The sequence below is a fragment of the Punica granatum genome, chromosome 4, assembly GCF_007655135.1.
Source record: "Punica granatum isolate Tunisia-2019 chromosome 4, ASM765513v2, whole genome shotgun sequence".
NCBI lineage: Eukaryota > Viridiplantae > Streptophyta > Magnoliopsida > Myrtales > Lythraceae > Punica > Punica granatum.
Window position 1 is genome coordinate 2,756,947 of NC_045130.1, and position 17,564 is coordinate 2,774,510.

The 17,564-nt window shown below is 37.9% G+C and overlaps 2 protein-coding genes across 2 annotated transcripts; both read left to right on the forward strand.

Annotated features, from left to right (window-relative positions):
* The first annotated feature begins 4,961 nt into the window (after positions 1 to 4,961).
* On the forward strand, positions 4,962 to 6,460 carry LOC116205768 (major pollen allergen Lol p 11-like). Its single transcript, XM_031538430.1, has 2 exons — positions 4,962 to 5,218; positions 5,894 to 6,460. The coding sequence occupies exons 1-2, from the start codon at positions 5,065 to 5,067 to the stop codon at positions 6,217 to 6,219; spliced, it is 480 nt and encodes a 159-aa protein (XP_031394290.1). The 5' UTR covers positions 4,962 to 5,064; the 3' UTR covers positions 6,220 to 6,460.
* Positions 6,461 to 12,632: 6,172 nt separating this feature from the next.
* LOC116202202 (2,3-bisphosphoglycerate-dependent phosphoglycerate mutase-like) lies at positions 12,633 to 17,486 on the forward strand. The gene is made up of 9 exons (XM_031533640.1): positions 12,633 to 12,887; positions 13,756 to 14,021; positions 14,483 to 14,706; positions 15,163 to 15,281; positions 15,366 to 15,522; positions 16,248 to 16,349; positions 16,472 to 16,591; positions 16,999 to 17,071; positions 17,174 to 17,486. The coding sequence occupies exons 2-8, from the start codon at positions 13,757 to 13,759 to the stop codon at positions 17,041 to 17,043; spliced, it is 1,032 nt and encodes a 343-aa protein (XP_031389500.1). The 5' UTR covers positions 12,633 to 12,887; position 13,756; the 3' UTR covers positions 17,044 to 17,071; positions 17,174 to 17,486.
* The last annotated feature ends 78 nt before the right edge of the window (positions 17,487 to 17,564 follow it).

A 17,564-nucleotide genomic window follows, 5' to 3' on the forward strand; every position in this document is an offset into this window, starting at 1 on the left:
AGTGACTGCTCACAATCTTTCAATTGCCTAAAGAACTTTTTTGCCTCTCCATTTGGTTCTTCATTATCACTTGATTCATCAACTAACCCACCACCCAAAGAAGTTCTTTAGGATCGACATTTTTATCCAAATCAGCCTCGGTGAAATATAAGCATTTGATAGGTTCACCCTCGACCGGCGATAGGAAAGCAAAGAAGGGTATCCCTCCCTCCTCCTCCATCCTTGAGGCGGGAACGAAAATCCTGCATATATCAACCACTCGTTACCCTCTCAATGGCAATTGGATTGTTCTAATCAATCCCAGCAGTACACCAATTAATTCCTACTTTTGATCCTCAGTACATATATAATTCTAGGGTTAGGGTTAAGCAAGAGGCAAGCAAGGAGACAAAATCGAGGCAGCGGGAGAAAGGGAGGCCTTACATTGCCTATGTTAAATATGACAGTGGTTTGCCCCCCCTCCCCAACAGAATAATAAAGAATTTAAGGAAAAGAAGCGATCGCAAATCAACCAACGTCTAAACAAGGATTTCAGGTTTACAAGTAAACACATAGAAAAACCGACTGCAAATCATTCCAGACTAAAAATTGAATTACTCCAATGAATCCCAAAGGATTTCGTTCTTTGGGGTCGCAACACTCTTTTCATAATCCACCAGGCAGCTAGTTGGACATATTGAATTTCCATTGGGCTTATACGGACTCGAGTCTATATCCAATTAAAAACTTAAGCTGATAAGTGGTAGTACCCAAGTATCATATAAACCAATGGATTTTGATTCATCTTTTCTATTTGAGATTAATATCTTCAACACCCGCCCTCACGTGTAACATGTGGTCTATTTTTGCCTATACGTTGTCACGTGCCCTTAAACACCCACCCTCAACAATTGATCTCGAGTCGGGCTCTTCTTCCGTGCTCGGGTGAGGGGGGACTAACACGAGGCGCACTTTGGCTACACTCGACGTACTGGGTCTGACATGGTGTGAGTGCGCACACGCGCGTAGGCACGCATACGCGTAACCTAGACTCTGATACCATATTGAATTTCCATTGGGCTTATACGTACTCAAGCTCATATCCACTTAAAAGTTTAAGCTGATAAGTGGTGGTACTCAAGTTTCATATAAATCAATGGATTTTGATTCATCTTTTCTATGTGGAATTAATATCCTCAACATGACTATCTACTACTTGTCCTCCAAGAAGTTGACGGGAGCACTGCAGGTGCCAGACTAGAAGAATGATGATTCGGTGACCCATGCTTTCGGTCGTTGCTGCTCTAAGGATGGAAGCCCTATCATCACCATCTTTATGAGAGGTCATGTTCAAACCGGAGATACGGAGGCTATGCCTGGGAACTTGAAGGATATTCCTTACGCAATGGTCAAGCCTGAACGTCCTGAGGGGAAGAACTTTGTCGCTACCGTCAAGTCCGAAGGTGCTCTCAAAGTCGGTGATTTTGATAACTATGCTGTGATGCGACTGCCTCTCTCTCTCTCTCTGTATGTATCGAGCTGTCTATATTACATTGCACTTCCTTGGCTATTTTTTCTGGATTGGATGTACATGCAATTTAACAGGCATGCTTCAGGTCAGGCAATTAGGCACATAAAGATCGAGAAATCGGGTAAACTGTGTGCATGTTGGAATTCATCCTAGCTAGTGTTTCAGAAAGTTCAGCTGCACGCTATATATATGGCTCTAGGATTTTTATTTTTTTCTTTTTTGTGGCTTCTGGTTTTCCTAAACAACAAATGGTATATTTGCTGACTATATTTCATGTATGTATGGCAGTTTTGCAGATCAAATTGAAGGAGGGCAGCAGGTTGCAGAATAACATCTCATGACAAGTTTAAGATTGACATGCAGTCTGGTCTCGAGGTTCCTGGAACCAAGATGGATATAAACGGATCGGAGCAAGTGTGTATTCATATCGTATAATAATGTGCACTCACGTGGGGTTTGCTTCCATAGATTTGCAGTTTGTAATAAACAATTGCTTCCTTTAACCGGGAATAGAGACCACATGTGCCCCACCTCCTCGGTTAGAAACTGATATTGTTAAGAAACTCAAAGGTCCTCTGCTTATTATCATCTATCTCTTGATTTTTATTTTCTTTTTCTTTTTTTTAAATATTGACTCATCATTTATCTTTAATTGTCTGAGTTTTGTTGTTTCATCAATGGCATGTCGACGTTTTGATAGCACTAAGCTGCTTTGTAAATTGATAGCACTAAACCCATGAGTTTTTCTTATGAAAACCATTTGCGTAAGCTAGAGTAAAAGTAAAAGAAAGAAAGAAATTTCAAATTGTAAGTTGAACACATGGATTAAGAAAGGAAATAATGAGAAATTAGATAGTAATTTAAGGGTTTTATCTATATTTAATTAGAGCAATTAATAAAATACGAGGGCAATTTGGTGTGATGGATAATAAATGGAATGGATTAGTCAAAGTGGGGTGGAAATAGTCCCAACCTTATTTTTATTATATATTTGAGATGATGATCAACCAAGTCCAAAAATGACTTAATCCCGATTTACATCAATTTCAGAAATCGGCAAATTCAATAAAGAAAAGAAATTCATGTGCTTAATTTTAAGGGAAAAAAATACAAATTCATAAGGAAAAAAATCAACAATCAAAATTAGGATATTGATTTCTCGTCCAACGTATCAATTCCTCCATGAGGGTCCTCGAGCAACCTCATCTGAGGGGTGGGGGCCCACCCAGGGACGGTTAGAGGATTTTAGTCAAGGTGGGGCGAGTCTTTACGAGGCAAAAGGAAAAGCCACTTTGCCGAGTTATGGGGCAAATATAAGTAATTTCATTAAAAAAAAAATTATGATTTTTCATATGTTGAAATTTTAGGGGATGTTATTGGCACCCTCAGTTCCCCGATCCATCTCTGGCCGACCGAAAGCCCCCAGCCAATTTTTCCTTTTGAAAAATAAATATAAAAAATAAGAAAGTATCAAAATATTTTATTTTTAATTTTTTTTTGAAACTTATATATATATAAATTTGCGAGACCTACTATTATTTTCTCAATTTTGAAAATAGATTTTTTGATTTTGCAAAAAATAGAAATCTACATTTATAAGACACCCAATTATCTTCTTAATTTTCAAAAGATCCAGAGTATTTTAGGGAACAATTCAAATATAACAAATCACCTAAGATAATATTTGCTTTAAATAAAAACAAATTAGATCGTATATTTTTTATAGATATGATGTGCCATAATTTACTTTCAAAAAACAAACCATACTATACTTTATAAATATAGTTATGATATATTATCTATATTAAATTATATATGATAAGTTATAAACAGAAAAAGTACCACATATCAAATATGACATATTCTATCTTTGCTCACATAGTGAAAATGCTAAAAAATGTACGTTTAGGTCTAATGTTGTTTCTGTTCTCTCACTAATAGATGGAGAACAAAATTGTTCTCCGAAAGCTTTCCTTTCTTTCTGTTTGCGGGGATGAGGTGTGGTTGCTTTTTAGCCTGAATCCTCGTCCAAAAATTTTCTGGGCCTTTGCTGTTTGGGGTGGAACTCTTCAGCAAATTATCGCACATTAGTCTGTATTTCGACTTTTTTTCTAAGTAATTACACTGGTGGTCCAAAAAGTTTCACTAATGTATCAAGTTGGTCCAAAAAAGTTTTTTGTTACTTGATGGTACAAAATGTTTCAAAAGTGTAACATGATAGTACAAATCGTTATCTCACCATTAGCACCGTCAAGCAAAGCTAACGTGGCCAACACGTGGCTCGGATATGTTTTTAGGAGTTGGTAGAATATTACATGATGGTTCAAACTCTTTTGAAATTGTCACTGAATGGTCCAAAATGTTTTACAGATGTAACATAATGGTACAAAATATTTCTTTAATTAACTTAAAGGTCCACCCATGTCAATGGCGAGATGACGACGTCAATGGCGAGATAACGGTTTGTACTATCATGTTACAACTTTAAAACATTTTGTATCGTCGAGTAGCAAAAAAAACTTTTTGGATCAACTTGATATATTAGTGAAACTTTTTGAACCATCAGTTTAATTACTCTTTTTTTTTTTTTATAGACTTGGATGGATCAGTTGCCAGTCGCTCCCTTAATAGAATCCTCAGCACTGACGCCTTCATTACTGAAACTACGAACTCGAATGAGGAGCTGCTGTCCGACTCGACCCTCTATTACTTAAGCCAGAGATGATTCGTCCAAGTCATATGATGCGTTGCACGGGTAGTAGTAGACTACTGTTGATTAATTTTTGCTGGATCAATAAAATTGGGAAGATGCATTTGGTCATGATGAGAGCCAAACTCGGACGCGGTTTCAGGAAATTGAGCGGTGCCTCCATTCGCGGTGGGATTACAGCTCCAATTTCCCATTCTCAAGAAGATTCTTATAATTAATTGAGCCATGCCAGCCAGACAGATCGATTTAGAAAAATAGAGCCGACAAATATTTTTTTTCAATATATAATTACGCAGTGCAAGTATTTTTATTTATAACACCACCCAAAAGAAAGTATTTTTGCTTATTTCCCTTCCCCAGGCATTAATTAATTAATTAATTAATTAATTACACGATTTATTTTTCTTTTTCCAAAAGCAAAAGCAAAAGCAAAAGCGTTTGTTTTTCTCTCTTATTCTGCCGCTTTTTAATTTGCATGGCTCCTCGCGGCCGCGCCAATTGGACCCATGTGAGCACCGACACTGACAGCTGCACTCAATCACGACGACAGTCTGTTTCCCCTACTCCTCACTCTCCTCCCACCGCACCCTTCTTTCTACTGCCACTCATTCGACGCCACATCAGCACACAGGCAAATAAGATCAAATCCAACGGCCCAAAGAGAAGTCCATCATAAGCCACCGTGCACCTCTCGCACAAGATCGCCCCTCCGTCTTCCTCTTCCCTCAACTTGCTTCTCCGTTCGCTCGCCTATGTATCTCTTCACTCGGTTGCCCCAATCTCTCTCTCTCTCTCATACCGTCCTCTCTCGTCTACGACTCTTCTGAAGATTAGTCCAACCGCAATGGCGAAACTTGCGCTGCTCTTCGCTCTCTTTGTGCTCCCGGCGATCGCCGTCGCCGCCCGCCCGACGAAGCACCCCCTCGTGGTGCGTGGAAGGGTCTACTGCGACCCCTGCAAGGCCGGCTTTGAGACCTCCGCCTCTACTTTCATTGCAGGTACAGCACGCCACTCTCTTTTTCTCTCTCTGACCAGATCTTCCGTTTCCTGCTCAATTTCTCCCGTGAAGTAGTGAGAATGGCGATTGTTCACTTCCCGGTGGACTTGGAGACTGTAGATCTGCTGCAAAGTTGGCGCCGATCCGGTCGCTAGATCTTAGGATCTGTTAGATCTCTCTTGATGTTGGTTGTGGTAGTGAATGGTTCTGTCAGCGTCGAACTTTTAGTCGGCGGATTTGATTTGCTCATGAAAATGTCGCAGTCAAGAATTACGGATGTATGATAATGATATATTACAGTGGTTCCTTGTGACTTAAGGATGGCGTAATCGTAATTATCTAGTTCGCTTGGGGCTATATGGTGGTTCTGACTATGCACATTGGTCTGATCTGTCCTGTCAAGCTATAACAATTGGAGAGACCATTTGCTATAATCTGGAAAACAGGATTAGGGAAGTTTGCCGAAATGTCGGTAGCTTAGCGGATCGTGTTGCCGGTGTTTTATTACTTCGTTCTTTTGAACCACTAATGGTGCTCGATAATTGATTTTGTTGAAATTCCATTGTTCTGCTTTTCGGAGTATAAAGAATGGATTTTTGGTTTTTGATTTGTTGTTGCAATGTGATGGTGGTGGAGCCCGTAAGTGATCGCTTTGGGTTGTTTGCCTGTACCACAGGTGCCAAGGTGAAGGTTGAATGCAGGCACAGGCAGACGTCGAAGCTCCTGTACAGCCGGGAAGCCACCACTGACTCGACCGGGACCTATGTGATCCCTGTCTCTGAGGACCACAAGGACGAGTGCTGTGATGCAATGCTCGTGAGCAGCCCTCACCCCACCTGCAATATCCCAACGGAGGGACGGGATAAGGCTCGTGTCATCCTCACCCGCAACAACGGGATTTGTACGGATGATCGTTTCGCCAACAGCATGGGTTTCATGACAGCACAGCCCATGGCTGTCTGTGCCCAGATCCTCCAGCAGTACCAGGAGTTCGATGACTAGGCATGAGCAGATGATCTCTCTCTTGGTTATCCACCTCTCGGATTCCTTAAGTTTGATTTAGCTATCGTTAATCAGACTATCCATTAGTATATGCATCCTCGAGTGCCCGGATATTTATATTAATCTACATGTGTTTGTATGGATTCTTTAAAACCTATTGATGTTCTTGGCAGTTCCTATGGGTGATGGACTGTCTTCAGCTGTTTTCATTTAAAGCTTTTAACACCGCAGTTGAAATGTAGCCGTATGTATGGTCACGGGATAAATTAACCTCTTAAGAAAAGATGAACTTCATACTTCTCGGGTGAGGTTCTGAGCTGTGCAGCTCCGATGCAGAATAATCTTCATGTTGTCAGCATCACATGTGAGATTAGAGTAAAAACCGTACATTAATCTTCATAGTCATCGTAGCAGATGAGATTAGAGTAAAAACCGAACTTTTATGAGGTGAGATTATGTGAAATTCACTTATCAAAAGGATTGTTTGAGATTCGGAATTAGGGTACCTTCTACCGAGGACGTGGTGAAGGATGTGGATATCAGGGTACACATCGAAATGACCGGCTGATGGAACATTTTGGAACGCCACGTTTCAGGTTGCCGGTTCGTAAATTTTCTCACGTTTAGGTTGGGTTGTCTCAGATCAGTACGCATCCATGGAAGTCTCCGGCCTTGGGTCCTCAACATATGATTGAGTTGATTATACGTGCTCTCAATAAGACAAGTGAAGTAGGGCCATGGGCCCAAACTGTTTACAATTTACATAATGGGCTTGAGAATTGGGAGAAGCCCATCACACCGACTGACTTGCTTAAACGGTAAAGGCTCTCAATGAGAAGGAGAGACAAAACCCATAGTCTAAACTCAGGCCAGAGAACAATGTCATAATACCATTTGCTAAGCAATACCATTCCTTGCATAATGACGGGTTTAGATTTCGATCATCCCCTCGTTAACATGGTTCAGTCATGCAAACGGCTTTTCGAATAGAGTTTGGCGTTGATTCGGAGGTTTATGGAGGTCAATCAAGCTTCTTGCGACATGGCCAAACGGTGAAGTTACTTCTCTATACATTCATTCAATCTCGATCCAAATGAAACTAGAGAAATAAATTTTACATGCTAATTACAAATAGATGGGGCTTCATCAAATTAGAGCAAAATCACTTTTAACGCATTTGCAAGGGTCACATCATTTATTCTTTTAATTAATATAGAATGGGGAAAGCGGAAAGTGGCCGAGCATACGAAGACAAAAGACCAGAGACAGACACCGACTCAACCCGAAACTCCCCCGTCCGTTGAGATATCCCACTTGTCCGAGAAGAACGAACTTTTTGTTTATTCCCTTGAATAGGTAGATGAAGAATATTTAGGAGTATATTCCATTCCAACCGACAATAATTAATGTAGTTTAGGTTTAAAATTTCGGGTTAATTAATCCGAATTATATTGTTCATATATATGCTCGGTGCATCACCATAAAGGGTTCTATCGGATCAAGTCAAGTGAATGACAAGATGAGTATTATGATTACAATGATAACGCAACAGAGTCACGAAAGACGTAATGTCAAATTAAGAAACGACTATCAAGAAACGAAAGTTATGAAAAAATTTTCTCGGACAACATAACCGAATATGCTTCAGATTGTGATGAAGAAGAGTTAGGTGTAAGTATTTCGTGGCTGGCGTGTTGTTAGCTAGGGTCACAATATAGGAAGGTTCAACACGACATGGCACACATGCATGTCACATGTGCGCGCCCATATAATAGAATGGTGACTTGCATGTGATTTATATATATCATCAAACCCTAGGAGGCCACAAAAGGGATGTTGGGAGAGGTAGGTGGGGGTGTTATTTAAAGAATTTTGAAGGGTTGCTTAGCTAATTTGTGGACGATATGTTATTTAATCTCTGGAGGCCAAACTTTTAATGAGAGGGTTCGTCTCTATAACTTCACGAAAAGGCTCTTCACACCACATGCCCCCTTTTACATGCTATTAAATAAATTGTGCAAATATAATTAAAGTCTTCCAAAGCAATTCCAACTTCTTTTTCTTTTCTTTTTTCTTTTTTTGTTATGATTATACGAATTAAAAATAACTAAGCTCAGCGTATTATTTGCCTCGATCACCATATCTAAATAGCTTATAGGCTCTCATAAATTATACTAAACAATTAAAATTGGTCCATCTCTCCCACAGGGAGAGTGGACTACTTTTTTATACTCTCAATTACATTTTTTTAATTTAACTACTAAAATAATATTATTTGTTCATTTAATTTTCTAAAACCTATTCTGATCTGAACTTTAATATTCGAAAGTCTCAATAAACTCTGACTAGTTTAGTTCGAGTCAATTTGGGCCCACTAAAGAATAAAAATCGCCCAATTATAAATTTTCTTCATTCACGATACTCGAATTTATTTACTTACAATTTTGAGCATTTTAAAAAAATTTGTGAAAGGATCTCAAAATAATGTTTTCTTCAAATTAGCCCTTAATTTTCATTTCAAAGCTTAATATTAGAGGAGTTAAAGTGCATCACCCATATCAGGGCGGCACATAAAAAAAGAATATGCAAATTTTATACTCCAAAACTTTTTTTGTCATAATATATACTATTTATTTATTTACATTTTTCTATTTTTTAGTCTCCACCATAATGTTTGGAAGTTCAATTGGTCGCGACGAATCAATTCGAGTCGAGTTGATTGACTAAGGATAAACCTCTAAGAATCTTGAATTTTCTCTATTCAAGATACTCGAATTTGAGCCTATTTTTAAGTGGCATATGTGACGAATCACCTAAAAAACTCACATTGTTTACACATTTCTATTTTTTTTCCTTACAATATTGATAAGGAAAAATACGTGGAAAGACCTAAAATAACTTTTTTTTGAAAAAGTGCCTCCAATCTTTATTTTGTCAAACCTTAATATAGGAGTAAAAGTGCATCGTTCATATAATTTTGTTCCTTACAATTTTGATAAGGAAAAATACGTGGAAAGACCTCAAAATAACTTTTTTTTTTTGGAAAAATTGGCCACAATTTTTATTTTGTCAAATCTTAATATGGGAGTGAAAATGCATCATTCATATCTGGTTGCATATAAAAAAGTGAATGTGCTTCTTTTTAACAAGCTCAATTAAATAAGTTAATAAAAAATTGAAAAAAACTAGCAGATTTTTGTTTTTCTAAATCTATTGTTTATTTATTTTTGCACTGATCTTTCTATTCCTTTAAAAAAATGCTTTCAAGAAAAGTTTCTGTGAAATAGTTTTTTCTTTCTGTTCCTCAATTTTTATATTACCAAAAATTAATTAGATAAATTAATAAAAAATAAAAAACAATAAATATGCATTTCACATGATTTCGAGTCAATATGATTTCCAGAAAATTAGATGAAGCGTCGATATACATATAAAAATATGGGGGTTTTTATGTCATATATCCATGGTTTTATTATTTTTTCAAATATATCACATGCTTTAAAAATTACCCGAAAATGCCTATGTTTACATTTTATTCTAAATCTATCACGATGTCAATTTGTCAATTAATGAAATATAAGTGGGCTCCAAATCTATATTGTTTAAATTTTTTCTCAAATCCATCCCATGATTTTAATTTTTCTCTCAAATTTTTCTCGGACAATGGACCACAGAGGCAAGGATGAGCCCACTTACGTTCCACGTCAGAAACACCGTTAAAAATTGGCGAATAAATTGATGTTGTAATAGATTTGGAACAACTTGTAAACTATAGGAATTTTTGGTAATTTTTAAACCATGAGATAAATTTGAAAAAAATGTCAAACCATGTAATATATGGCATTAAAACTCCTAAAATATAACAATTTTGAAAGTGTAGCAAATTATGATATGATTGTCATGAAAACTGTCTCCCGCAACATCGTGCTGGCACACGTATCACTAATTAATCATATTAACATGAAAAGACTCGATCTAATTTAAACTAAAGGAAAAAAAGGACTTGGTCTAATTTTATTCATGCATGGCTTATGTTGTGGCATTTGCAACATATGATTTTTGAACGAGTAAAACGAAATCATTATTTTACAAGCAGATGCCCATAGGAAAAAAAATGGACAAAAATTTCAATGTCTTTTACATGTTATATATATACATATATATTTATATTTGTGCTGTTATATACATAGAAATTGCAATCTCGACCTACGTAAAATGACAAAAATACATAATGGTTTCATGCATATGCTTTTTCTTGGCTAAATCTTTTCCGTTAAGGGAATAACTAAAACTATCAATTATTGAAATAAAATTTGCCTGTTTTAATATATTACTAATTATAATTAAATGCGTCGTGAAAATATATGACTAAAAATACAATTTCATTGAGATTTATTATCTATTTATGCGAAGCTGCCATAAAAAATACAAAATTGGAAATAATGGGAAGGGAAGAAGAAAATGCAGAATGTCAAAATCAAATGTCAAACCCACCAAAAGTACAAAAGGATCCTTATAGAGCCCACAAATTGGAAATTTTGTCTTTTCCACCCTGGGTAGGACTTGCATGTCTTCGATTTCCACCCCAAATTTTTCCATTCACTACACTTTGCTCCTAGACGTTTCTCTTCATCTGATATAGCTCCTTTATAGAAAACCATGCCCGCACGCATTAAATTTACTAATAGCTCCTTCGTGAAACCTTGAATCACGTTTACGTCAATTAATCCGAAAGATGAATCAGACATGCAATAGGTTTCTATAAATTAAGAGTTAAAATGGTGTTTGCGAATTTTGACAGACTAAGAAGATCGTTTCCAATTTTCAGTTTTTTGGAAGACTTCTTTATGGTCCAAATCCCATGGATTCTTTTAGGTAATGCCTTGCGGATAAGGATTTCATGATAATAGAAAGAAACACACAATTGCAAAGCAATTGAATGAGAATGAATTGCGATCTTTAACAACAATATGAGAATTACAATTGGGATATTAAAAAAAAAACTTGAAACAAAATTACAGAAGATGACCTACTCCACTTTCCATTGACAAAGGTAGCTTAGGCTCGGAAAACCTTGACTCAAGCTCGCCCAAGTTCAAAGATTTGGAAGAATTATGACCAAGTTGAGATGCTCGGAAGCAAATACCGTTGGTTGGTGACAACCTTCCTGAATAAGGACTGATGGAGTCGTGACCGTGTCATTAAGGAATGCTCGTACCGCCACAAACTTTGAACCTGAATCGTTGAGGGATAAGTCAAGCTGCTATAAGTTCGGTTATCTAAATTACCCTGCTCCGATGATAAGAGGGAATATGCTCTCGACCTAAACTAAGTTGCAATATATCGATAGTTGTGTGTTGAGTTGTTGTGTTTTGCCGCGGGAGGTCAGCTAGTATTTATAGGTCTTCAAGCTCCCCCTGTTGTTATGCTTGTTTCTCTGAGATAGAGATCATGGGCAAGTGGCTGAAACGAATTCCCTTGTTGATTAAGGAAAGCCTTTTTATACTCCCCACTCCAAGTAAATCCGTTAATAATCCTCTAGGTCGTGTTTTTCACACATGTTTTCCACGTGATATTATCCTTGAGGGTTGTGTCTTTGTTTTCATCCAAGCGGAATTCTCATCAAATCGTTCTTCTCCTACTCAAAATGATTCGGCCGAATGTGTCCTTTGGTCATCTTTCACCCGTGGATGGTTCGACCGGGCATACCATTCGGTCCATCTCCAAAAAGCAGCGTATCATTCTTCTACATTAGATGACACGGCGAATTCGAGTCATGAACTTATTAATTATTATAAATAAGTCCTCGATCCTTATATATTTACATCAGTGACCCCGAATGCACTAGCCCAATGCTAGCCTATCAGATTCATGCCATGTGGCATGGGTTGGAAAACTAATTTTATGCTGGCAACAAATAGTATATAAATAGAGCTGAATGTAGAGATTATGAAGCAAACATGTTATAATTTCAATGGTTCAATTAGGAACCCGATATGGTTGATCCATTCATCAGCCGTGTTGTCCATTTTGAGAAAGCATGGGAAAGAAGATTTGAATTAGTGCTTTGGCCCTCTCTTTTGTTAAATGATGTTATAAAAGATCTTCAATAGTATTGTTACCAACTTGTTATTTGAATTAACCAAGAGGTTGTAGTGGATAAGCTAGCTAAATTAGCAACCATATGCCATTTCTCGGTCGATTGCCATTCAATCCGGTTAATAATAGCCACGTTGTATTTATTTATTTACTGCGGAAAATGAACCGATCTATGTGCACTTTTAACCAGTAATGAGTGGACCATAAAGTACGGGGACTAAATAGATAACAAAGAAAACTTCAAGGGCGAAACAAAAAAATTTTGCCCCCAGCACCTGCACTTGTCAAAGGAAAGGACTGGCCAACCACTGGAGGAACCGAAAAAAAGAAAAGGGAGAGGGAAAAGAACTTGTCCTTCCCTGTTCTCTCTGTTTTTTTGCATCCAAGGAGGACGACGACTGCTAAGAAACCCCCAGCGATGTCTCCTATAAATTGAGCTGATCGTTTTGCTTGCGCCAGAACTCTTGTTCATATTTTACCAATTGAAAGCTGTAATCTGCTTCCCCATCGTCATCTCCTTCTCCGTCGGCTCTTGTTTGCAATCAGCTCGACCCCGCCTATAAAACGAGGTAATGATCCTTTTTGGGCTGATTGAAATATCTTCCCTTTGCATTTTTGGGCTACTGAGTTTTTGGTTCATATTGCTCGCCTGAGAAGACGAGGCATTTCCCCTCTCTATTGCCTTGATTTTTAATCATTTACCCCTCTTTTCGTTTTGATCGGTTAGTTCATGCTTGTTTTCGGTATGAAGCACGTTAAGCAGCGGGGAAGATGGATAATGCGTGCTTGTTTATGTGAAAAATAAATCGAACTTTTTGTTGCTGCTGTATATCTGTCCTGACTGGGGCGTTATGTTCCTGATCATGAGTTGCACCTTTTACTGCTGCTGATTGTGGATTCAACAGTTCTTTTTTTCATTTCTCCATTTCCCAACTATATATATATATATATATATATATTTTTGGTTGTTTTGGGGCGGTGGGGGTTCATGTAATAGCTGGTGTTCTGTGCATGGTGAATTCTAGATAGGTCCCTGCAATACAAAATATGTATAGTCTTAATCATAGGTCTCAATCTCATGACATGTTCAGCTTCTGTAGTTATCTTTTCCTGGCTTTCTTTTTGTTTTCCAGAAGTAGCTTCTGTTGGAGACATTTCCATTTGTTGTTACTGAAAAGCATTTTGCAGTTTACCATAATCGTTCACGGAATATATCTTTAAAATTTTCTTTTTTATCCGTCTCAAATGCTGTCTTCAAATGCAATCTGATTCTTTTGGCCTTAATCATCATATTTGTTAGAAAATGGCAATCGAAAACTGTAAGAATGAGTTGCTTTTCTCGGAATGCGGTATGCTGTCTTCTACTCTTTAGGAACCCTGGACATTTATTCTGCATCTTTATGCACATTGATTAAGTCAGTTTTCTTGAATTTCCAGAATGGCATCCTCAGTTTTAAATCAAGTCATTGGGACACTTCATAGCTTTGGTTCCTCTGAGAAATCTCGCGATCACCGGGAGCTTGGCAAAGTTTCCGTGAGATTGCCATTTAAGGTGCAGAGGTTTCAGGTTATAGGGTTAAAACAAGATAATCAGAGGTCTGCTTCTTCTATCAGAGCATCAGCTTCTCAGACTTCTGTCTTTGATCCTGTTTCGACGCCCTCAAACTCAAAGAGCACTTCCTCTGAGTCACGAAAGAAGTCAAGTAAGAAACTCCCATTAAATATAACCTTAATATAAAATTGCCGAGTAGTAGGAAGCTCCTGCTGAAAGGACCTTGATGTGACCTATTGCAAGCTTAAATTTCAAGATGCTGTTAAGAGTAGAGGTTTCAATTAAAGTTTTATGTCGATTCTATTTAACTGCAGTTTCTGTTGTGTGCAATTCTAATATAGTATGCACCTGTATACCTTGCTTATAGGGGAGGAGAATGCTAATAGTTTTCTTCATTTAGATTGTTGCTACCTTGCTTTTAGCTTTCAGAAGGAATGACTGTAGCATGCTATAGATTTTTGAGCAATCTTGATCCTTGATATCTCTTTATGTATTGCATATGCAAATAGCCTGGCTCGAAATAGCTTGCTTATATATGTTAATCCAGGTACTTTGTACGTGAAATAACTATTTCAGATTACCTCCTGTAATTCTTCTTCATTTCCATTTCAGATGAGGCGGCATTGATACTGATTAGACATGGTGAGTCTTTGTGGAATGAGAAGAACCTATTCACAGGCTGTGTGGATGTGCCGCTTACAAAGAAAGGCATTGAAGAGGCAATTGAAGCTGGGAAGAGAATAAGCAACATACCAGTTGACATGATTTATACTTCTGCACTGATTCGTGCCCAGATGACTGCAATGCTCGCAATGACTCAGCACCGCCGCAAAAAGGTAAAATCAATTACTAATCATTTTGACATAGGTAAAGAGACAAGTCTGCCTGATACTAAGGCTGTGATAATCTTCAAGTGTACATCTAGATTAAATTTGTACTGGGAGCCAATCAATTTCTATTGGAAGGGTGCAATAAGAACTATGAGGTAATATTTTTAGGAACTCTGGAAATCAGCAAAAGTAAAAGCTATCCGGAAAAGAACATGCCCTCTTAATTCGTAGTAAGAAATCCAATGAAATAGAAAAAATGATGAGGTCGGGAGGTCAATATCTGTGGCCCTACTGCTGTTAGTTATGACTTCTTATATTTAGTTATCTTGTGATTTGCCACCATTAACTTGCATTAATAGTCTATTGCCTTCAACAGGGGTCTAGTATTCTAAGAGCATTTTTCAAAAGTTAACCTCTCGGGTTTAAATAATGAGGAATACTAGTTTGATTCGATGCATCTAGGTGCCAATCATTTTGCATGACGAGAATGAAAGAGCGCGGGTATGGAGTCAGATATTTAGCGAAGATACCAAGAAGCAGTCTATTCCTGTCATAACAGCTTGGCAGTTGAATGAGAGAATGTAACTTCTGATGCTCATTATTCGCTTCTTCTTTCTCCTCAACACTGCTGTGTTTAAATTCTAAAAAATGTTGTTCATCTGCAGGTATGGTGAATTGCAAGGTCTTAATAAGCAGGAAACTGCGGACAGATATGGGAAGGAGCAGGTTCACGAGTGGCGCCGAAGCTATGACATCCCTCCACCAAATGGGGAAAGCTTGGAGATGTGTGCTGAGCGAGCTGTTGCATATTTCAGAGATGAGGTATTTTGCTTCATCCGTCCCTTCATGTAGGGTTCAGCCATTCCAGGGAAGGCAATCCATGGTTGGCTTTATTTGTTATGCAAAAGTAGGAAAAAGTTTCTATTTATCTATTTTTTGCTTTTCAGAGAACGAGGATATGATGTTTTATATCATGAAAAAGGAAATGAGAAAAAACTGAAGTTTCCTAATCCAAGTGGCCCCCTTGATTTTTATTTTTATTTTGGGGTAAATTACGGGGCCGAATCCCTATATACGATTAATAAAATTAAACAATACAAAGACGAGGCATGGAGGCCTGAGTAACATCAGCAAACAATAAAGGGCTCAACTCAGAAGGGCAAGTTGACAACAAATGAACACCCACTGGAAAAGAAAACGCAACATCAAGGCCCTTGTTTGTAATTCTCAAGTATCTTGTGTGACAGAGAAAACTGTGTCAACTGGATTATATTTACTTACACAAATATCTTTTCTATGCTTAATCACTTTCCTGACAAAATAAGCTTATGGGTTTTGTATCAAATAAGCACCGAGAAAATATAATGAAATATATTTTTGTGGGCAAATGTTTTGGTGAAACCACTGGCCATGAGAAAATGGTTTTCGCAAGAGGGAAGGACCACGGATATCAAAATGACGTGATATATGGATTTTTATATATCATATTCAAAGATGTCATATCATTATTACATGACAGCATCTACATGCAATTGCTTACCTTGCAGATTGAACCTCAACTTCTATCAGGAAAGAATGTGATGGTTGCTGCTCATGGGAATTCCTTGAGGTCCATCATTATGTACCTCGACAAATTGACTTCCCAAGAGGTGATTGTCAGTTCCATCCTACGAAAGACCTAATCCTTTTTCTTTTTTTTTCCTCCTTCCAGTGCTGCTTTTCTGCATTCAACTCATGATGAAGGAACTGCTGTGGTGTCCTGTCCTAACAGGTTATAAGCTTAGAGCTATCAACTGGAATTCCGATGCTCTACATTATTAAGGAAGGCAAATTCATCAGGAGGGGAAGCCCTGTCGGACCCAGCGAGGCTGGGGTTTATGCTTATACGAGGGTAAGCTGTTCATTGCCTCTTGATGATTCTCTATTGATTTTGAGTCTCTATTTATCTCTTATTTTTTATATTACTTGAAATTGCACTCAAAATGCGTGGACCAATAAATTGGATGATAGTGGTACTGAAGTAACTTCGGTTTATCTTCGTGGCCCTTCATCATCCTCTAATTGTTCAGGAAGTTTCGCGTTCGCATAGAGATTTCATGACTACTACTGTATTTTTGCCGATGCCCTCCCAAGAATCACGTTTTCTTTTTGGGCGAAACACTAAACTCATACACTTACTAGTGGAGGATTGTAGACTTGAAGGGCTTAGATTTATCTTCTCGCAGGGAATTGTTATTTTCGCATCTCTTTTGTTTATCTTCTTCTCATTTCTATACTGTCAATCAAATTATGTTGCAGACTTTGGCTCAGTACAGGCAGAAGTTGGATGAAGTGGTGCTTTGATAGTTATGCTTTTGGATCTTCTACTGAGGTTAAATGATCTCTAGCTTGCATCCATTTCGCTCTTAAATATCTTTTCGAATAGTCTGCATCATCTGATGTGCTCTTTGGTCTTTTTTTGCCCAATCTTCAGGGTGTAGTAGTAATTCGATGACAAGAAAAGGCAGATGTTGCCTTGTTGGGATACAGAACGAAGCATGTTCTTGAATTATAGAGTAGAAGGCCTGCTGCTGTTTTCGTGTTGTCTCTTTTCAAATGCATTGATGAAGGCTGATCTTTTTTGAGCCCGTCTACCGCAACCATAGCTGTTGTTTAGATTGTTGCAAAGCTGTATTTCGTGATCAATGGACTGCGAGTAACTTCTCTGTCGTTCAGGGATTAATTGTTAGATCTTCTCTCTCTTGTTCCATCGAATCTGTTTGGTGATCAAAACTATGTTCATTGCACTTTCAAAATAGCACGATACGACACGTCTGGGATTCGACTCGTCACTTTTCATCTGAAGTAGTTAGACATCTGTCCCG